We start from the raw sequence: 15315 nt of genomic DNA on the forward strand, positions 1-15315 counted from the left end.
CAAACGCTTCCGCTTTCGGTCTACGAGGGTACGTAGACACACTCTCCCCTTCCTTTGCTATGCATCTCCTAGATAGATCTTGCGTGATCATAGGATTTTTTTAAAATTGCATGCTACATTCCCCAACAGATAGGTCAATGGGGATGACCGTAGGATGCTCCGCATCAGATTTGCTATAAAAAGGAATTTTTGTTGTGCTAGACTACAAGAACTATGTATCGTGTGGAAGACCTATTAGTGTGCATGCATCACTTGTTCTTTTTCTCTGTGCATACTCAGCGCCCACGATTTTGGAAAAAAATACGACGGTTCCAAATGACTATTGTTCATCCTGGAAAGTGGAAACATAATCTAGGATTTTTTTTCTACGACGAGTTTTGTTTTGAGAGATTTTTTAGGCTAACCACACACTTTATTTATTACTCAAGAATATTGTGAGAAATACAATGGACATTAGGAGGTTGAAGGAGCCACACATGACGTCCAAGAGAGAGACTAAGCATGTACTTAGCAAAACTATGTGTAGTGGCGGAGCTATCCAAAAAGCGTTGGGCGGGCAAGATAGTATAAACAGGTTACCCCATATTAAAAATCAATACATTGTTATGGCTGGACTTCATGTAAATTTGTTTTTTCTCCAGATCTAGGCGGGCCGCGGCCCTTTTGGCCTTGCCGTAGCTCCGCCGGTGACTATGTGCATTGGTGTTTGAAGCCCTACCTTCAAAAACAAAGAAAACATGCTCGAAATCTAAAGACATGAGCTTAATTTCCGGATAATGTGACCATGCTTATCACCATTGCCTTGAGACCACCTCCTTGCAATCAGATCCTGCTATAATATGCGCCTGTAATAGATCAACCACCAATGCTGTAAGTGCATCTAGTGCCACCCCTAGTTGGTTTTAGAGTATTGACGACAAACGTGGTTGAGGGACTAATGTGTTTGTGAAAATTGCAGGACAACACAGGTAATAGTCCCTCATTGATTCGGTTTTTCAACCACAGATGACCCCTAAAAATGTGTGAAGACATTGAAGACAATGGTGGTTCGTGAAGACATTCACGATGAGGATTATGATGTATGAATACATTCACTTGAAGACTATGGAGTGCAAAGACATAGTTGTTTCATAGTTTGCTTTCTTCTTTATTGAGTCATAGGAACCACTGTACTGTTAAGTGGGGTCCAAGTGAACAAAATCAGAGTGACTGATGTGATGCTCAACCAAATCCTATGTCTTCGAGCGAAGACAATGGGAGCAAATCTTATCCAGAACTGGATGAGTCAGCTTTGCTTGTAGCCCAAGCCAAGCTGCCGCGTGTGTTTGAAATCCGACCGTTGGGCACGTGTCGGTTCCTTAGTGACCCGGGGTCATTTCGGACATATCAGGTCGGGTTTCCACTTGGCTATAAATAGCCCATCCCCTACACCATAAATTGGTGGTTGCTTAGAGTTAGTGCACGGCTTTTGTCGTTGAGAGCAACCCACCTCTAAAGCCTTTGAGAGAGAGAGAGAGAGAGAGAGATCCTTGCGAGGACAAAGAGCAAAACAGCCAAAGGGTGTTAGGCATCACTGAAGTCTTTTTGTCTGCATGATCTGAAGACTTGTTACACTTGAGGACTATGCATCCTCTAGCCGGTTAGGCGTTGCGTTCTGAGGATCTAAGAGTCATTGTGGATTACCCGTGAACGAGGTTTGTGGAGGTTTTGAAGTCTACCTTGAAGACTTTCCTGAGTGATAGGGCAAGGACTAAGTGTTCTTAGCTCTAGGGGAATAAGGTGAAGACATAGTCTTTTGAGTTCAATCTCAGCCTCCCTAACCAGACGTACAGTTGTCACAGCAACTGGAACTGGTCTACCAAATCCTTGTCTTCACCAAGCAACTGGTTCTATCCTCTACTCTTCTTACTTTTCAGTTTGTCTTCGTGAAGTCATTGCTTGCCTGCCTGATTCATTTGACTTCACTGTGTGAAGACTTGACTTCATACTGTCTTTCTTTCTGATCCTGTCTACCTAGCTGTTGTTAGTCTTTGTGCTTCCATTGTATTGCCTGCTTGACTAATGCTACCCTAGTGTAGTTTACATTCCGCTGCAGTTTATATAGGTTAAGTTTACTTGTTTGTCTTCAAAGCCATCGTGTTTTGAAGACTTTCATAAAAATTGCCTATTCACCCCCCTCTAGTCGATAACTAGCACTTTCAAATGCCATCACTTCTCGACAGGCCAGTGCCTCGAGAGATGATGGATCGGGTATCCCATCAAACATGATCCGGAGGCACGCAGGTAAGCTCCTTCACTACTTTTGCAAATTGTGCCAGTTGCACCCCGCCTATACGACCATGACACCGCTCCATCCACTTCGATTTTGTTATAGCCCGCTGGAGGTGGCACCCATCTCGGCGTAGCAACATGATGAGCCTGGTCATGTGGTGGAGCGGGTGTGGGTTTGGTGGCTACTAAATCGGCTATGAAACGATCAATGAATGCATGAGTGTCACCGGGACTTTGGAAGTCATTTTTGTGGATAGCTTTCCTCCTTGCGTGCCAAATTGCCCATAGGGTTACCAACACCCGGATCAAGTCATTGTGCGGGAGTGTCTCCATGTTACAAAAAATCCATCATCTTGCGTCAAGTTCAGTTGTGTTGTCGATGATACCCGTAAAATCCTCGTCTTCAAGGGGCCAAACGCATCTAGAATAGTGCATTCCATCAATGAATTTCGCCATGAGTCCTCACTTCCATGTAGAGCACAATTACTTGTGGTTTTCATGTTACAGTAATGGAGCAGGCATGTTGACGGGATAGATTGTTGTGCTAGTCTCCAAAGAAAAATTCTGATTTTTAGGGCACTTAATCCTTCCACATATTTCACCAAGATTTTTGCTCTGTTTCAGCATTGGACGAATCTCCTAGGCCCTCTAGCCACGCCTCCCGCCGAATCTTCATTGTGACCAACATATGATAAGTTGATCTCATAAAAAATTGCCTTTAGGGTCGTGGCTCCATGTCCAAAAGTCGTCAACCGGTCTAGTGCATAATGGTATAGCCAGAATTGCCTTGGCGTCGAAGGCTATGAATGTGTTCCTGACAAGTGCATGATTCAAGTCTGCCTCATTATGTAATATTAGCTCGCTCACCATCTGAGACGGGTCAGATGTTAGGCTTGTGATGGTTCTCATGTTGAAATCCCGAGGCAACCAGTTTTCATGCCATATGTGTTTCATTTGTCCATTGCCAACTCTGCGAATTAACCCGTGAGCGTGAATACCCCTGCCTTCAAAAGTTGGATGCCAAACTTGTGACGATGAGCTACCTCAATTTAAATTGCAGGAACTCTGTATTTGAGAAATACTTTGACTTTAGGATTCTAGCATTGAGAGAGTTTGGTTCCTGGAGTATATAGTATATGCCAGGCCTGTCGCTAATAGGGCTAGGTTAAAAAGTTCTATGTCTGTGAAACCTAAGCCTCCCATGTACTAGGGCATTGTTATTGCTTCCAAGTAAACCCAGCTGACTTATTTTTTTCTTCCTTGCTCCCCCATCAGAACTTCCTAATGAGCGAGTTAATATGATGAAATAGTCCTCTACGGAGTTTGAAACATGACATAGAGTAAACAGGGACAACCTGAACAACTGTATTTATTAGAACGTCTTTTTCACCACCACCAGCAGATAATAGTTTCTCCATGCATCCCTTGACCTTGTTCCAAACTCTATCACGTAGGTACTTGAAAGCGTCATTTTTTGAGTTGCCAACATCACTTGCATCCCCAAATATTTTTCAAAAAGAGTTCATTTTTTAGAATAAAAAGAGTTTCATTTGGTACTTCAAGTTTTTTTTAAAGAAACTCGAGCTTTATTCATTAGAAAAACCATTACATCGTTTATTAGAATTGCTCCAATTTCACTATTTGGCTCCTCGAACCATTCAGAAATGAACAAAAATCTAGTCAATTTGGCAAGTTCATGAACAACTTTGTTTGCTTCTCTATTATGGTGCTCGAATCTAGAAATAGAAAAATCACAAGCTAAATGAAAGCAATCGTAAAAAACTGCCGCCGCTGCCCCCAACGATCGTCCTCCTTCCTTGATGGTGTCGATCACCTCCATATTATTTGAGTTAATAATAATGTAGTTGCATCCTCTCCTTTGCGCTAGCGATAGACCAAATTTTAGGGCCAGAACTTTAGCCATCAGTAGATCCACGCACCAGTCAATCTTACCATTTCCCCATTGATGAATCTACCTTTGTCGTCTCTTAAGACATTCTACATCATACCACTGAGTAAGTCATGGTTAAAAGAAACATCAACGTTAAATTTAACAAATCCTGTCAGGGGGCAAGACCGTCCTTCTCTTTTCATAGAGACGATGAAGCAATAACAAAATTGGCCGTAAGAGTACGTATTTCAAGTTTTGTTTTTAGAGCTTTTTTTTGACGTAAACAAAGCTTTATTTCTCAGATAATAGCGAGATCGTTTACAATGAACTGAGAAATAAAGTCCGGGATTGAGCGCTCCCAAACATCTGAAAGTCTATTAGAAAGAGAGTATTTAGCAATAGCATCAACTACTTCATTTGCTTCACGGAGACAAGCAGTGATCTCGTATTGGGCAAGATCCATTCCCAATTCTTTCCCTTCAAGCACAAAAGCTGAGTCTTGCCCCGAGTAGCCCTCCAGGTTGAAGGCTTGAACCGCATTAGAGCAATCGGATTCAATCTGCAAGACGGAGCAGCCGATCATTGACGCGAGATAAAATCCATTGCGAATGGCCATCATTTCTGCTGATTCTGAAGATGCCACATGCAGTATAAACCAACCAGCGGCAGCAATGAAATCTCCACGCTCATCTCTCGCAATAGCTCCCGTCCCACCCGTCATATTTTCACAGCAGAATGAAGCGTCCACATTGATCTTTACAACTCCCCTTCTCGGTAGCTGCCACTTATGCTCTCGTTTTGTCATAGGTTGATGCACAGCAAGAGAGCGAAAGAAATTTGTAGCAAGTACTCTGATTGAAACTGCTGTTCTGTCTGGTTCCTGGATAACTTTCTCTTTCACCATCTGTCTCCTTTGCCACCAAATGTACCAACTAGTCACTGCCAATAATTCAGCCATCGGTAAGCCCTCCTTGGTTTCATGGTTATACATTAGGGTGCTCATCATGGAGGAGCTCGATCTATCCTGCATAGCTGATTGTTCGATCACATTCTTAACTCCAAGGTTATCCCAAATCTCCAACGCACGCTCACATTGAAAGAGACAGTGTTGTGAATCTTCAAAGCCTACCTTGCATACTGGGCATTGGCCAGAAACAGGTATGTGGCGTCCAGCCAGCGTTCCATAGCATGGTAGAACTCCTCTGATAACTTTCCAGACAAAGTGCTTAACCTTCCCAGGCACACGAAGAGCCCAAACATGTTTCCATATGTCCTGATCTCGGCTCCCTTGTGGGGAAGACATATCCATTTGTCTCCCAAATTGATGTTTAAACTCTGTGTGATAGGCCGATCTTACAGTAAAGCTTCCAGTCTGATTATAGTGCCATGATACAAAGTCCTCCATAACATGCACTCTGAGTGGAATTTCTAGTATTCTGTACACATCCACCGGCCAAAAAACATCACGGATCAGTACCTCATCCCACTGTCCGGTATGTGGGTCAATTAGTTCTTCCACTTTTGTCAACATTGTGGCACCCCGCGGTGTTATAATTTTCCTGGACTCACTCGAAGGTATCCACGGGTCTTGCCAAATATTGATATGTGTTCCCGTACCAACTCTCCAAATGCATCCTCTTTTAAACATTTGGATACCCGCAACAATACTCTGCCAAGTGAAAGATGAACCCTTCTTCGGCCCTGCATTCAATATATTCCCATCAGGATAATATTTAGCACTAAGAACTTGAGCACACAACGATTCTGGATTCTGGAGTAGTCGCCAACACTGTTTTGCTAGTAAAGCAAGATTAAAATTGTGTAGGTCTCTGAACCACAATCCTCCTTTCCTCTTTGGCATGCACAATTTCCACCATGCGAACCAATGCATCCTTCTCTTCTCCTCACCATCCCCCCACCAAAACCCTGCCAGTTCATCTGTTATTGCTTTACAGAATCCCTTTGGCAGTTTAAACACTGACATAGCATATGAGGGGATTGCTTGGGCCACTGCTTTCAACAAAATTTCCTTCCCTTGGACTGACAATACCTTTTCCTTCCACCCTTTAATTCTCTGATAGATTCTGTCAATCAAGTGCTGAAAACAATCACTTCTGTCCACACCTACAATTGTAGGGAGACCAAGGTATTTATCAGAGAGAGCTTCCGTTAGTATTTCGAGGTTTCTGCAAACCTCTTCCCTCACGGCTACACTTGTGTTGGGGCTGAAAAACACACTTGATTTTGCCGTGCTAAAAAGCTGTCCCGAACTTGCATAATACACATCGAGGACCCTCTTCAAGGCAGTAGCATTCTCCATATTTGCCTTCATAAGTATGAGAGAGTCATCTGCAAAAAGTAAATGGGAGATGGATGGTGCATTATGACAGACTCTAATACCCTCCAGTCCACCCACCTCTTCCTCATGCGCCAACATACTTGATAATCCCTTTGAGCATAGCAGAAATAAGTAAGGGGACAAAGGGTCTCCTTGCCTCAAGCCTCGAGTGGGGATTATATCTTCAGTTTCTGTGCCATTAAATCTTATCTTATAACTTACTGAAGAGACACATTGCATGATCATCTCTATCCAACTTGAATCAAATCCAAGTTTTTCCATCATTTTCCTCAAGAAGCCCCATTCCACACGATCATATGCCTTCATCATGTCCAACTTTACCGCACAAAACCCATTAGAACCATGAGTTTTTTTCTTTATTGCATGGAAGCATTCATAAGCAATTAAGACATTATCTGTTATAAGCCTCCCTGGTACAAAAGCACTTTGTGTGGGGGATATTATCTTAGGGAGTACTTTCTTTAGCCTGTTTGCAAGCATTTTTTAGATTATTTTATAAATCACATTGCAAAGACTTATAGGCCTAAATTGTGTAATTACCTCTGGACTTTCAACCTTTGGGATTAGCACAATATTTGTGTGGTTCCATCCATCAGGTATCTTCCTCATGTGAATTGCTTCTAAGACCTCATCAGTGAGCTCCTCCCCCAAGATATGCCAAAATCTCTTGAAAAACACCGCATGTAACCCATCCGGCCCCGGTGCTTTCATGTCCCCAATTTGGAACAAAGCCCTTTTGACCTCTTCCCTGGTATAAGCTGCTGTTAGCAAGCTGTTCATCTTAGGTGTTATGCATGGTTTCACTGCCTGCAAGAGCTGCTGGTCACAATCTACATCATCCGACTGAAAAAGACCATCAAAGTAATCACGGATCAACAGGCTAAGATTCTCATTACCCTCGGTCCATCCGTTATTGCTATTACGAAGCCTCTTAATCATATTTCTCCTTCTCCTCGCTGAGGCAAACTGGTTGAAATACTGTGTATTACGATCACTTTTGCGTAGCCATCTGACTCTTCCTCTCTGGCCCAAAAAATTTCTTCTTGGTCTAGCAGATTTTCTATTAGGATCGAGAGTTCCTTTTGCTCTGCCCTGACCTCCTATGTATAAGGTGCCTGCATGAGTTTCTCTAGCTGTTTTTGAGCTTTATTAAGTCGGGCTCGTGGCCCTTTCAGCGTCTTTCTGTCCCATTCATGCATGTCAAGGTGAACCGAATCAATCTTTCCTTTCATAGTTGGGTGTAAGCCTTGGTGAATTGCTTTCTGCCAGGCCGTCCTTACCACCTCTTCAACAGTTTCTTCTGCTAGCCATCTAGCCTCAAAACATCGTTTGTACTTAGGCCTATTCTCTGCCACTCCCGCAAGGTATTCTGTATCTAGTAGGAGGGGTCGGTGATCAGATTTCCCCATCTCTAGATTACATAGGCCTGCATACGGGTGCATGCCCATCCACTCAGCATTTGTAACAACCCTGTCTAACCATTCCTTCAGTCCACCTCTAAACCAAGTGAACTTATCACCAACATATCCCATATCCTCTAGAGAGCATTCAGACAAAGCATCTTGAAACGCTGCCAGACGGGATTGGTGCCATGCAACCCCTCCTTCCTTTTTAGAAGACAGCAAGATCTCGTTGAAGTCACCAATGATTACCCACGGTAGCCTAGAGTGTGCATGCAGATCTCGGATGTACTGAAAAGTATGATCCTTATGCTCCCAGCTCGGCTTTCCGTATATTCCAGTCAACCTCCAAATGTTTCCATTGGTTTCATGCACATTTACATCTATTCCCGCAAGGGTAGTGGTCTGGGAGTAGATCCTCATCTCCTTCTTCCAAACCATTAAAAGTCCATGCCAAGTTTCCTCATTAACGCTTCTGCCTTATCCTCATCCAGATGTGTTTCAGACAGAAAAAACACATCAGGTTTATGCCGCCTCTGGATATCCAGAAGCGACCGAACTGTCGGGGCGCCTAAAATACCCGACTATTCCAACTTAAGATTTTCATTGACCCCGGCGATCACCCTCAAGGGGTGTCGCCGATTCATCAGTTGGTAGGTTAGCTGTGGCTGAATTCGCCCTCAGCCTCTTAGGGTCATGAACCTTTTCAGGCGTGCTCGTCTGGCTCTTGTCCACTGTTACACTTGTCCCAGCTTCAAGGAGACCAACTTTCTCATTGACAAAACCTGGTGGTGGAGCTAGCCCATCCCTCCCACCATGGAGTAGCACAGTTCCATCATCTCCAATAAGCCTTTTTTTCGCCATAGGGACAACAGCCCCCTGGTTAGTTGTTCTACCATGAACTATCTCCATATCATTATTCTCTTCTGGAGTTGGGTTATCATGATTACCTCTCTCTCTTCCCAGATCTCCATCCCTCTCCCTGGGTCTTCCCATATTTCTCCTTCCCCTGCCACTGCTAGAGCCACTAGAGGGATCATCAAAGTTCACCAGAAGCCAATCTCCCCACTCGCAATCCTCTACTGGGTGCGTGCCATCCCCGCATTCAGTTACCAAGTGTCCGATCAGGCCACAAAAATCACAGAAATCGGGCAGCTTTTCATATTGAACAGGGTACTTTTTACTTTCTTTCAACGTCAGTGGGACAAACCGAACAATGGGGGTATCCAGCATGATGTGCACACGAGCTCTCAAGTATTTTGCTGGATTGATACGGCCCTCATTGACAACAACTTTGATGGGAGGTAAGCCCACCTTTCTAGCTATTTTCTCAGCAATCTCTGTCTTTCTCATAAGACCATTCGGTATGCCCATAATTCGTGCCCAAACTGCAATACGATCTAACTTGTACTCCTCTACATTCGTCAGTCCATCATATTCCTCCAACACCACCGCGGCATTTCTGAACAACCATGGGCCGCCGTTCATGACACGATTCCAATCGCCCAAGCACATGAATTGGGCAAGGAAAATATTAGGTTTCTTATCCTTGAAGATTACTCCCTGCACCGGTGCCCAGGTGTTCCTCATCGCCTTGTACAGGGCAACATGGCTGAAGGGCTTAGCAGTATGAACCCTAAATATTGCAATCCAACGTGTCTCTTCTATTATTCCTTCAATCTCTCCTGACAGATCCAGATCTTCTTCTTCCTCCCCATGGAGGTTTAGCCCTGAAAATCTATCTTCCAGATTTGCATCTGGTCTTCGCGCATCGCGCCCTCCTCCACTCCCTGACGCATTGCTTGCCGGCATCTTGCCACTCCCTCTTTCCGCCATGCAGTCCGTCAAGATCGACGCAGGCCAGTCCGTACGTGAGATTTAGGTGTAGTTGCGGATAGGTGGAACCCTAGCGGTGCGCCGCCAGGGGATAGGTGGAACCCTAGCTACCTAGGGGATTAAACTGCTAGCACCTAGTGGTGTTAGTTTTGTTTTTAGAGCTGACGACGACGAGCTTTCCTTTTCCCGACGACGAGCTGCATAGAATTTACACCGTCGTGATCGGCCGAGCGCCCAAGCCCAGTTACTTAGCTAAGCTATCGGTCCATCCGGCCCAGATCGAACACAAGCAGAAACTCCCTGTTACGTATTCTCTCAGCAGAGACGTACTCGCAACACTAGGAGTCGCTCCCACCACCGCGCGTGTCGTGTCAGGCGGCCATCGCGCTACGCCGGCAGCCGCCACGGAACATCTGGACCAAACTCCCGCCGGCCACCACCCAGCGCGGCTGCAAAGGCCCCCGGGACTCTACCCGCGGAACGAGAGCGAGGAGGTCTTGAGAGAGAGAGAGAGAGAGATGGTCTGGGCGCTGACCCCCGTCGGCACAGAGCGCGGTGTGCCACCCCCCTCCCCCACTCCGATTCCGCAGACCTCGTAGTGCACAAGTTTTTTCCTTCCAGTTTGGTGATGAATGGTTTCCATGGGGTCTTGCAGGGGCGCAGAAGTACTACATCTCCGCCGCCGGGACGTACACGGTCGGCCGCAAAGGTCTGTTATTTAAGGCTTGTGATTCATTCAGGTTTTGTTTCTGCGTGCAATTACTAGTCAGTACATAGGTTGGTGATATGATAGCTGTGTTAGCGGTTCAATCGTTGAGTTCCTGTACACAACCTCTTGGCAGGATGGAAAAAGGAGATGATGTTTTGGGATTCAGATATGCTGATTGATTCCTACGATTTTAATTTGTGTCCTGTCCCTTCATTTGTCTGAAATGCAGTCTATAGTCAAGGATTTTATCTTTCCTACTGTATTTACTAGACCATCAAGGACAAGAGCCACACTCTTCTTTTCAGTAAAGTTGATATGGTCTCCATTTGTGCAAGCCCCTAAAACTGATAGATTATCAATATAGTAGCATGTGATTTGGAATTCATAGACTATCAGTATTCATTGAACATCATGTATGAGACTGTAGATTGACACCGGCATTTCTGCTACAGATTGCGATATCGTTCAAACAGAAACGTCGATATCCCGAGTGCATGCGGAGATAGCAGTTGAAAAGATGGTTGCCTGGGAGCCACGTTCTGGTGCTCCAGCAAGCCCTTCATGTGTCAGTGTAGTTGATCGTTCAAAATATGGCACATTTGTCAACAAGGTACAGGGGACTCAGGGCAGTCGTCTACGTAAAGATGAAGTTGTGGTGCTTTCCGACGGCGATACCGTGACTTTCGGAAATGGCAACATGACCTTCAGGTTAGTATAAAAGAAAAATGGGGCAACGGTATGCTTGTGCCTTCTTCCCTGCTCACACATCTTTTTTTTTTATTTAGCATGTGCAACTATCTGTAAGAAATGATTGTCAATGCATGCAATCATTTTTATTTTATTTTTTGCTTATTTCATATATGTACTGGTGCTTTGGTTGAAAAGGTGGATGTATAAGTTGCACTTAGTTCTGTTGATATTCCTGACAGGTTCTCGTTTGTCCCCATAGTGGTCTTTTTTCATGGCAAAAAGTCAGCACGAATTGATCGATCATTGCAGGCTGTCATGACATCTATTGGTTAGTGGTAACTACACTTGTATGATGTACTTGCTGTCAGTTCATTAGTAAGCATAGGTTTTGCCATGCTTGTTGCTACTTAATTTTGATAAGTCGGTATTATCCTTCCAAGGTGCATATGTTACTCGTAAGTGGATTGATACATGTACACATGTTCTTGTGGATGAATCATCTCCATTGACACCTGAGCTCCTCGATGCAATCATCACAAAAAAGCCAATCATCTTGGGAAACTGGTTCAAGGTACTTTCCTATGTCCCTCCTGCAGCATTGCTTGGATGCTCATATGGTCTTTTTTAGCCAGGGAACCTGAATTATGTGAATAAAATTAATGCATATAGATGGACAGAGGAGGTCCTCTGGTGTGATTCTGTAAATTATATAGCAATGATCAACTATTTCACTTGTGTCATTTACACTTTCTTATTCATATGTATATTTCAGGTTTGAGTTCTTGTTTTGATCTGTTTCAGGCGATGGCTGAAAAGAACATACACACAGAGATCCCTTCTTGTACACAGTAAGCTGTGGGCAACCTTCAGCACCTGAGTTGTAGTTTCTGTTGATTCTTGCATCAACTTGTGGTTCTCCCATAACAACAGATGGTGATATATTCATGGTACTTGATCCAGATATATTCCAAACTTGACTCTTGATGGGATGGATATAAAGATGGTTGAGAACAAGCTCATGGAGAATTGCCTAGCAGGCCATACTTTTATCCTGGGATTGTCAGAAAAGGTGGTGTATGTTAAAGTTGAAAGGATATCGTCAGGCATTTTGCTGTTGACTAACGTTATTCAATTGCAGTATAAATTTGGAGAGAAAATACAAGAGCTACTGGAATCAACTGGAGCAAAATATCTCAGTATTGAGGAGTTTTGTGCTAACAGCCAGGTAAGTGTTCTAATATGTTATAAAATGTTTTTCTTTTTCTTTTGGGCGCACCTTTGAGGAATAATGCATTTTCTCTTTAAAAATATAATGCACCCAAATTCTAGATGAAGAGGGCTTGAGCTGATAATAATGTCAGTTACTTATTCTGGTGCTACCTTATGTGATTGCTTCATTGCCTCTGTTTGCATGACGATTTATCTTGTTATTGGTGGGTGTGTACTCTTTGTTTATGGGAGGTGCAAACAGACGAATGACTTAAGCATGAAATTAACAGGACTCTGGAGCTGGAGACAATGACCAACAAATTCTTCTTGTTCCTGCAAAATCTCCTTTGGAGTTCAGTAAGATGCGTCCTCTATTTCCTTTGTCCAAGACCACTGACGTGAAGCTATTTGCTGCTATATTGTCTGGTCGCTTGGAAGCAGCTGCTATTGAACCACCTGCTTGTAAGTATTAAAAGTTCCATGCATATGCATTTTTGGAGAACGTTCAAGATATTTGGACATCTTAACATTAAGCAGTAGCATATATATAACACCAGCCTTATTGAACCTACAAATGTATTTTTTTTTTGCCAGACATGATTGCATCCTCCAATACAACGGATGAAACTATTGTGGCGGATTCTGATGTTGAAACTGATACTGCAATATCTGATCATACTGTTGCTGCTAGCAAGTCTCAGCACCATATTCAGCATATGTCTGACGATAAAGCAGAAAGTAAAGTTACAAGCAGTGTGAGTGCTGTAAATTTAGAAGAAACAAACGTCAGCATCAATATTCAGAACGACCTGGAGAAAGAAGAAATTTCGGAACCCATGGAGGAGGATGTTCAGGTCATAGAGAAAACAACAATTTCTGGGTTCAGAGCTGGAGGTGAGGATGTTCAGGTTATCAACAAGGTGGTGCAGGATGAGGCTTGTGATGCTGTTTTCGTGAACAAGGCGCCTAAGGATGAGAACTTGGACAGTAGCAGGGAAGAGACTTGTCATGTTATTTTCAGTCAAGATCTGATTGTCAAAAGAGTCCTTCAGCCAGCTCCTGCCGCGTCGACAGAAACTGGTGGGGTTAACTTCAAACGATTCAAAAAGGTATGTTCTATATGCTCGTGTAGTCCTTTTTGGCACAAAGAGTTGAATGCTAACACACAGAATCGCTGACCTTCGACTTTTCAGAGGCAAACCGTGTCTGGAAACAGCTTCAAGGCCCTTATTCCATGTGCACAAGAACCATACAGGTAAGATTATGATGACTTCCAATGGAATTTGACGTTCATCAGTAGGTTTTGCACTGAAAGGCTTATCGTATTCTGCTTCCTTTCCGTAGAGAGTCTGATTATGAGAAGGGCACCTTGAACGATTTCATGAGAGAGGAGAAGCGGCGGAAGCAAATGGAATCCATTGCAGAGGACCTCTTCAACAACCAGAAGGTATATGTGGGCTTGCCCGGCACTGCCACTCCCATAACCTGTGCTGTGTATATGTATTTTAACCCTGTGATGGTGGGTTTTCAGCCGCAGAAGAAGAAGGCGGCTGCGGGCAGTTCAATCCAGACCCTGCTCACCGGTTGCCGATGAAGTCGAGGATAAAGCGACTCTTCGTCGGAAGCAACCGGATGGTGGCTCTCTTTTTGGGTACCTTTGTTTCCCAAGTTGTACCGAAGGTTTCTCGTCACCACGAGAGAAGCCAGTGATGGAAACTACTACGTACTTACTACTCCCTTCGTCCCATAATATAAGAACGTTTTTAGGCTATGTTAACTTGAAAAACGCTCTTATATTATGGGACGGAGTACTACATAGGAGGGGTTCGTGTAGGAGATGAATTGTCAGCTATCATGCTCAGATTTTGGCAAGGCGTTTGCATCACTGCACACACGTCGGAGGCGGCTGTTAGCCTTCACTGTTTTTAGGTCTTTCACTCAACTTAGGCTGAGGTAATGCAGGTAGAAAACCATGTTGTGCACATAGTTTGGTACTCCCTCCGTCCCGTAATGTAAGACGTTTTTTGACTGTCAAAAAAGTCTTACATTATGGGACGGAGGACGGAGGGAGTAGCTTACATATGGCCCATCTGCATGAAAGCATCACGCCAATAAAACGACACTACAATCAGGACGAATTGAATGATGACGATGTCTTCATCTCACGCCGCCCAAACTGACCAGGAGAGGATAAAGTCGAACTAGGCATCCTCTGCCTTTCGCCTGGTCATAAAACTTTCGAAGCAGTTGTCTTTGTAATAGGTCACTTGTTCATGACATGTGTGCTATAACCCATAAACTGTAAACTCTTAGAACTCTTCCTATGTACACCACATACCACTTCATCTAGCATGATAAAAAAGCAACAATTAAGCAGCAAGCAAATGAACACAACATATGAAACAGAAACAACACAGGCATGCATAATCTTATACCCCAAAAGGCAGAACAAGTTCGTCCTAACTACTATGATGTCATCCTACCACCATATTTTAAAGATGGTGTAATCCTATTAGTTCATCATGGGTACGAGGGGTTAGTATATACCACCTCATAAAAATATATAGGCCAACAACGTTTTTAAACCCTATATACCATAAAATGTACATCATCATCGTCGGTGTCATCTGTCATCATCATGCACCCTATCACCACCACCATAAGCAACAATAGTAGTAGTGCTAGCCCAACAATGTCCTAAGATAGAGCACCTTGTGATCCCCCCCCCTCCCCCCACACACACACATGCCAACGAACCTAAGCCCCCGCGCCATGATGTTCAGTCGGTGGCTAAGAGCTGCCATCAGAGCCTCCTGACCGAAGCTACCCATCTCCATGACGGAACTGTAGAGGGAAGGGTGAGCGTCGACGGTCTTGCTCTCCCTGATGGCAGTTGACACTTCCTTGACAGCCTCAGTCATGCTGCTAAAGACGCTCGACTCCTCATCCA

At 44.1% G+C, this 15315-nt stretch overlaps 1 protein-coding gene across 1 annotated transcript; it reads left to right on the forward strand.

The window, feature by feature from the left end:
• Window positions 1–10026: 10026 nt before the first annotated feature.
• LOC123122050 (nijmegen breakage syndrome 1 protein) lies at window positions 10027–14293 on the forward strand. Its single transcript, XM_044542186.1, has 13 exons — window positions 10027–10312; window positions 10413–10466; window positions 10919–11174; window positions 11396–11484; window positions 11597–11727; window positions 11958–12004; window positions 12117–12225; window positions 12295–12381; window positions 12656–12827; window positions 12960–13474; window positions 13559–13620; window positions 13710–13812; window positions 13897–14293. The coding sequence occupies exons 1-13, from the start codon at window positions 10276–10278 to the stop codon at window positions 13957–13959; spliced, it is 1725 nt and encodes a 574-aa protein (XP_044398121.1). The 5' UTR covers window positions 10027–10275; the 3' UTR covers window positions 13960–14293.
• Window positions 14294–15315: the final 1022 nt, after the last annotated feature.

This window comes from Triticum aestivum, chromosome 1B, assembly GCF_018294505.1.
Source record: "Triticum aestivum cultivar Chinese Spring chromosome 1B, IWGSC CS RefSeq v2.1, whole genome shotgun sequence".
Lineage (NCBI taxonomy): Eukaryota > Viridiplantae > Streptophyta > Magnoliopsida > Poales > Poaceae > Triticum > Triticum aestivum.

Excerpts from the sequence above, each read along its gene's own strand:
- LOC123122050 (XM_044542186.1), top strand. The coding sequence starts at position 10,276 with ATGGTCTGGGCGCTGACCCCCGTCGGCACAGAGCGCG. Across the intron at positions 10,313-10,412 it reads CCCCGTCGGCACAGAGCGCG|GGGCGCAGAAGTACTACATC; the intron begins GTGTGCCACCCC and ends GGGGTCTTGCAG. Across the intron at positions 11,728-11,957 it reads TCTTGGGAAACTGGTTCAAG|GCGATGGCTGAAAAGAACAT; the intron begins GTACTTTCCTAT and ends GATCTGTTTCAG.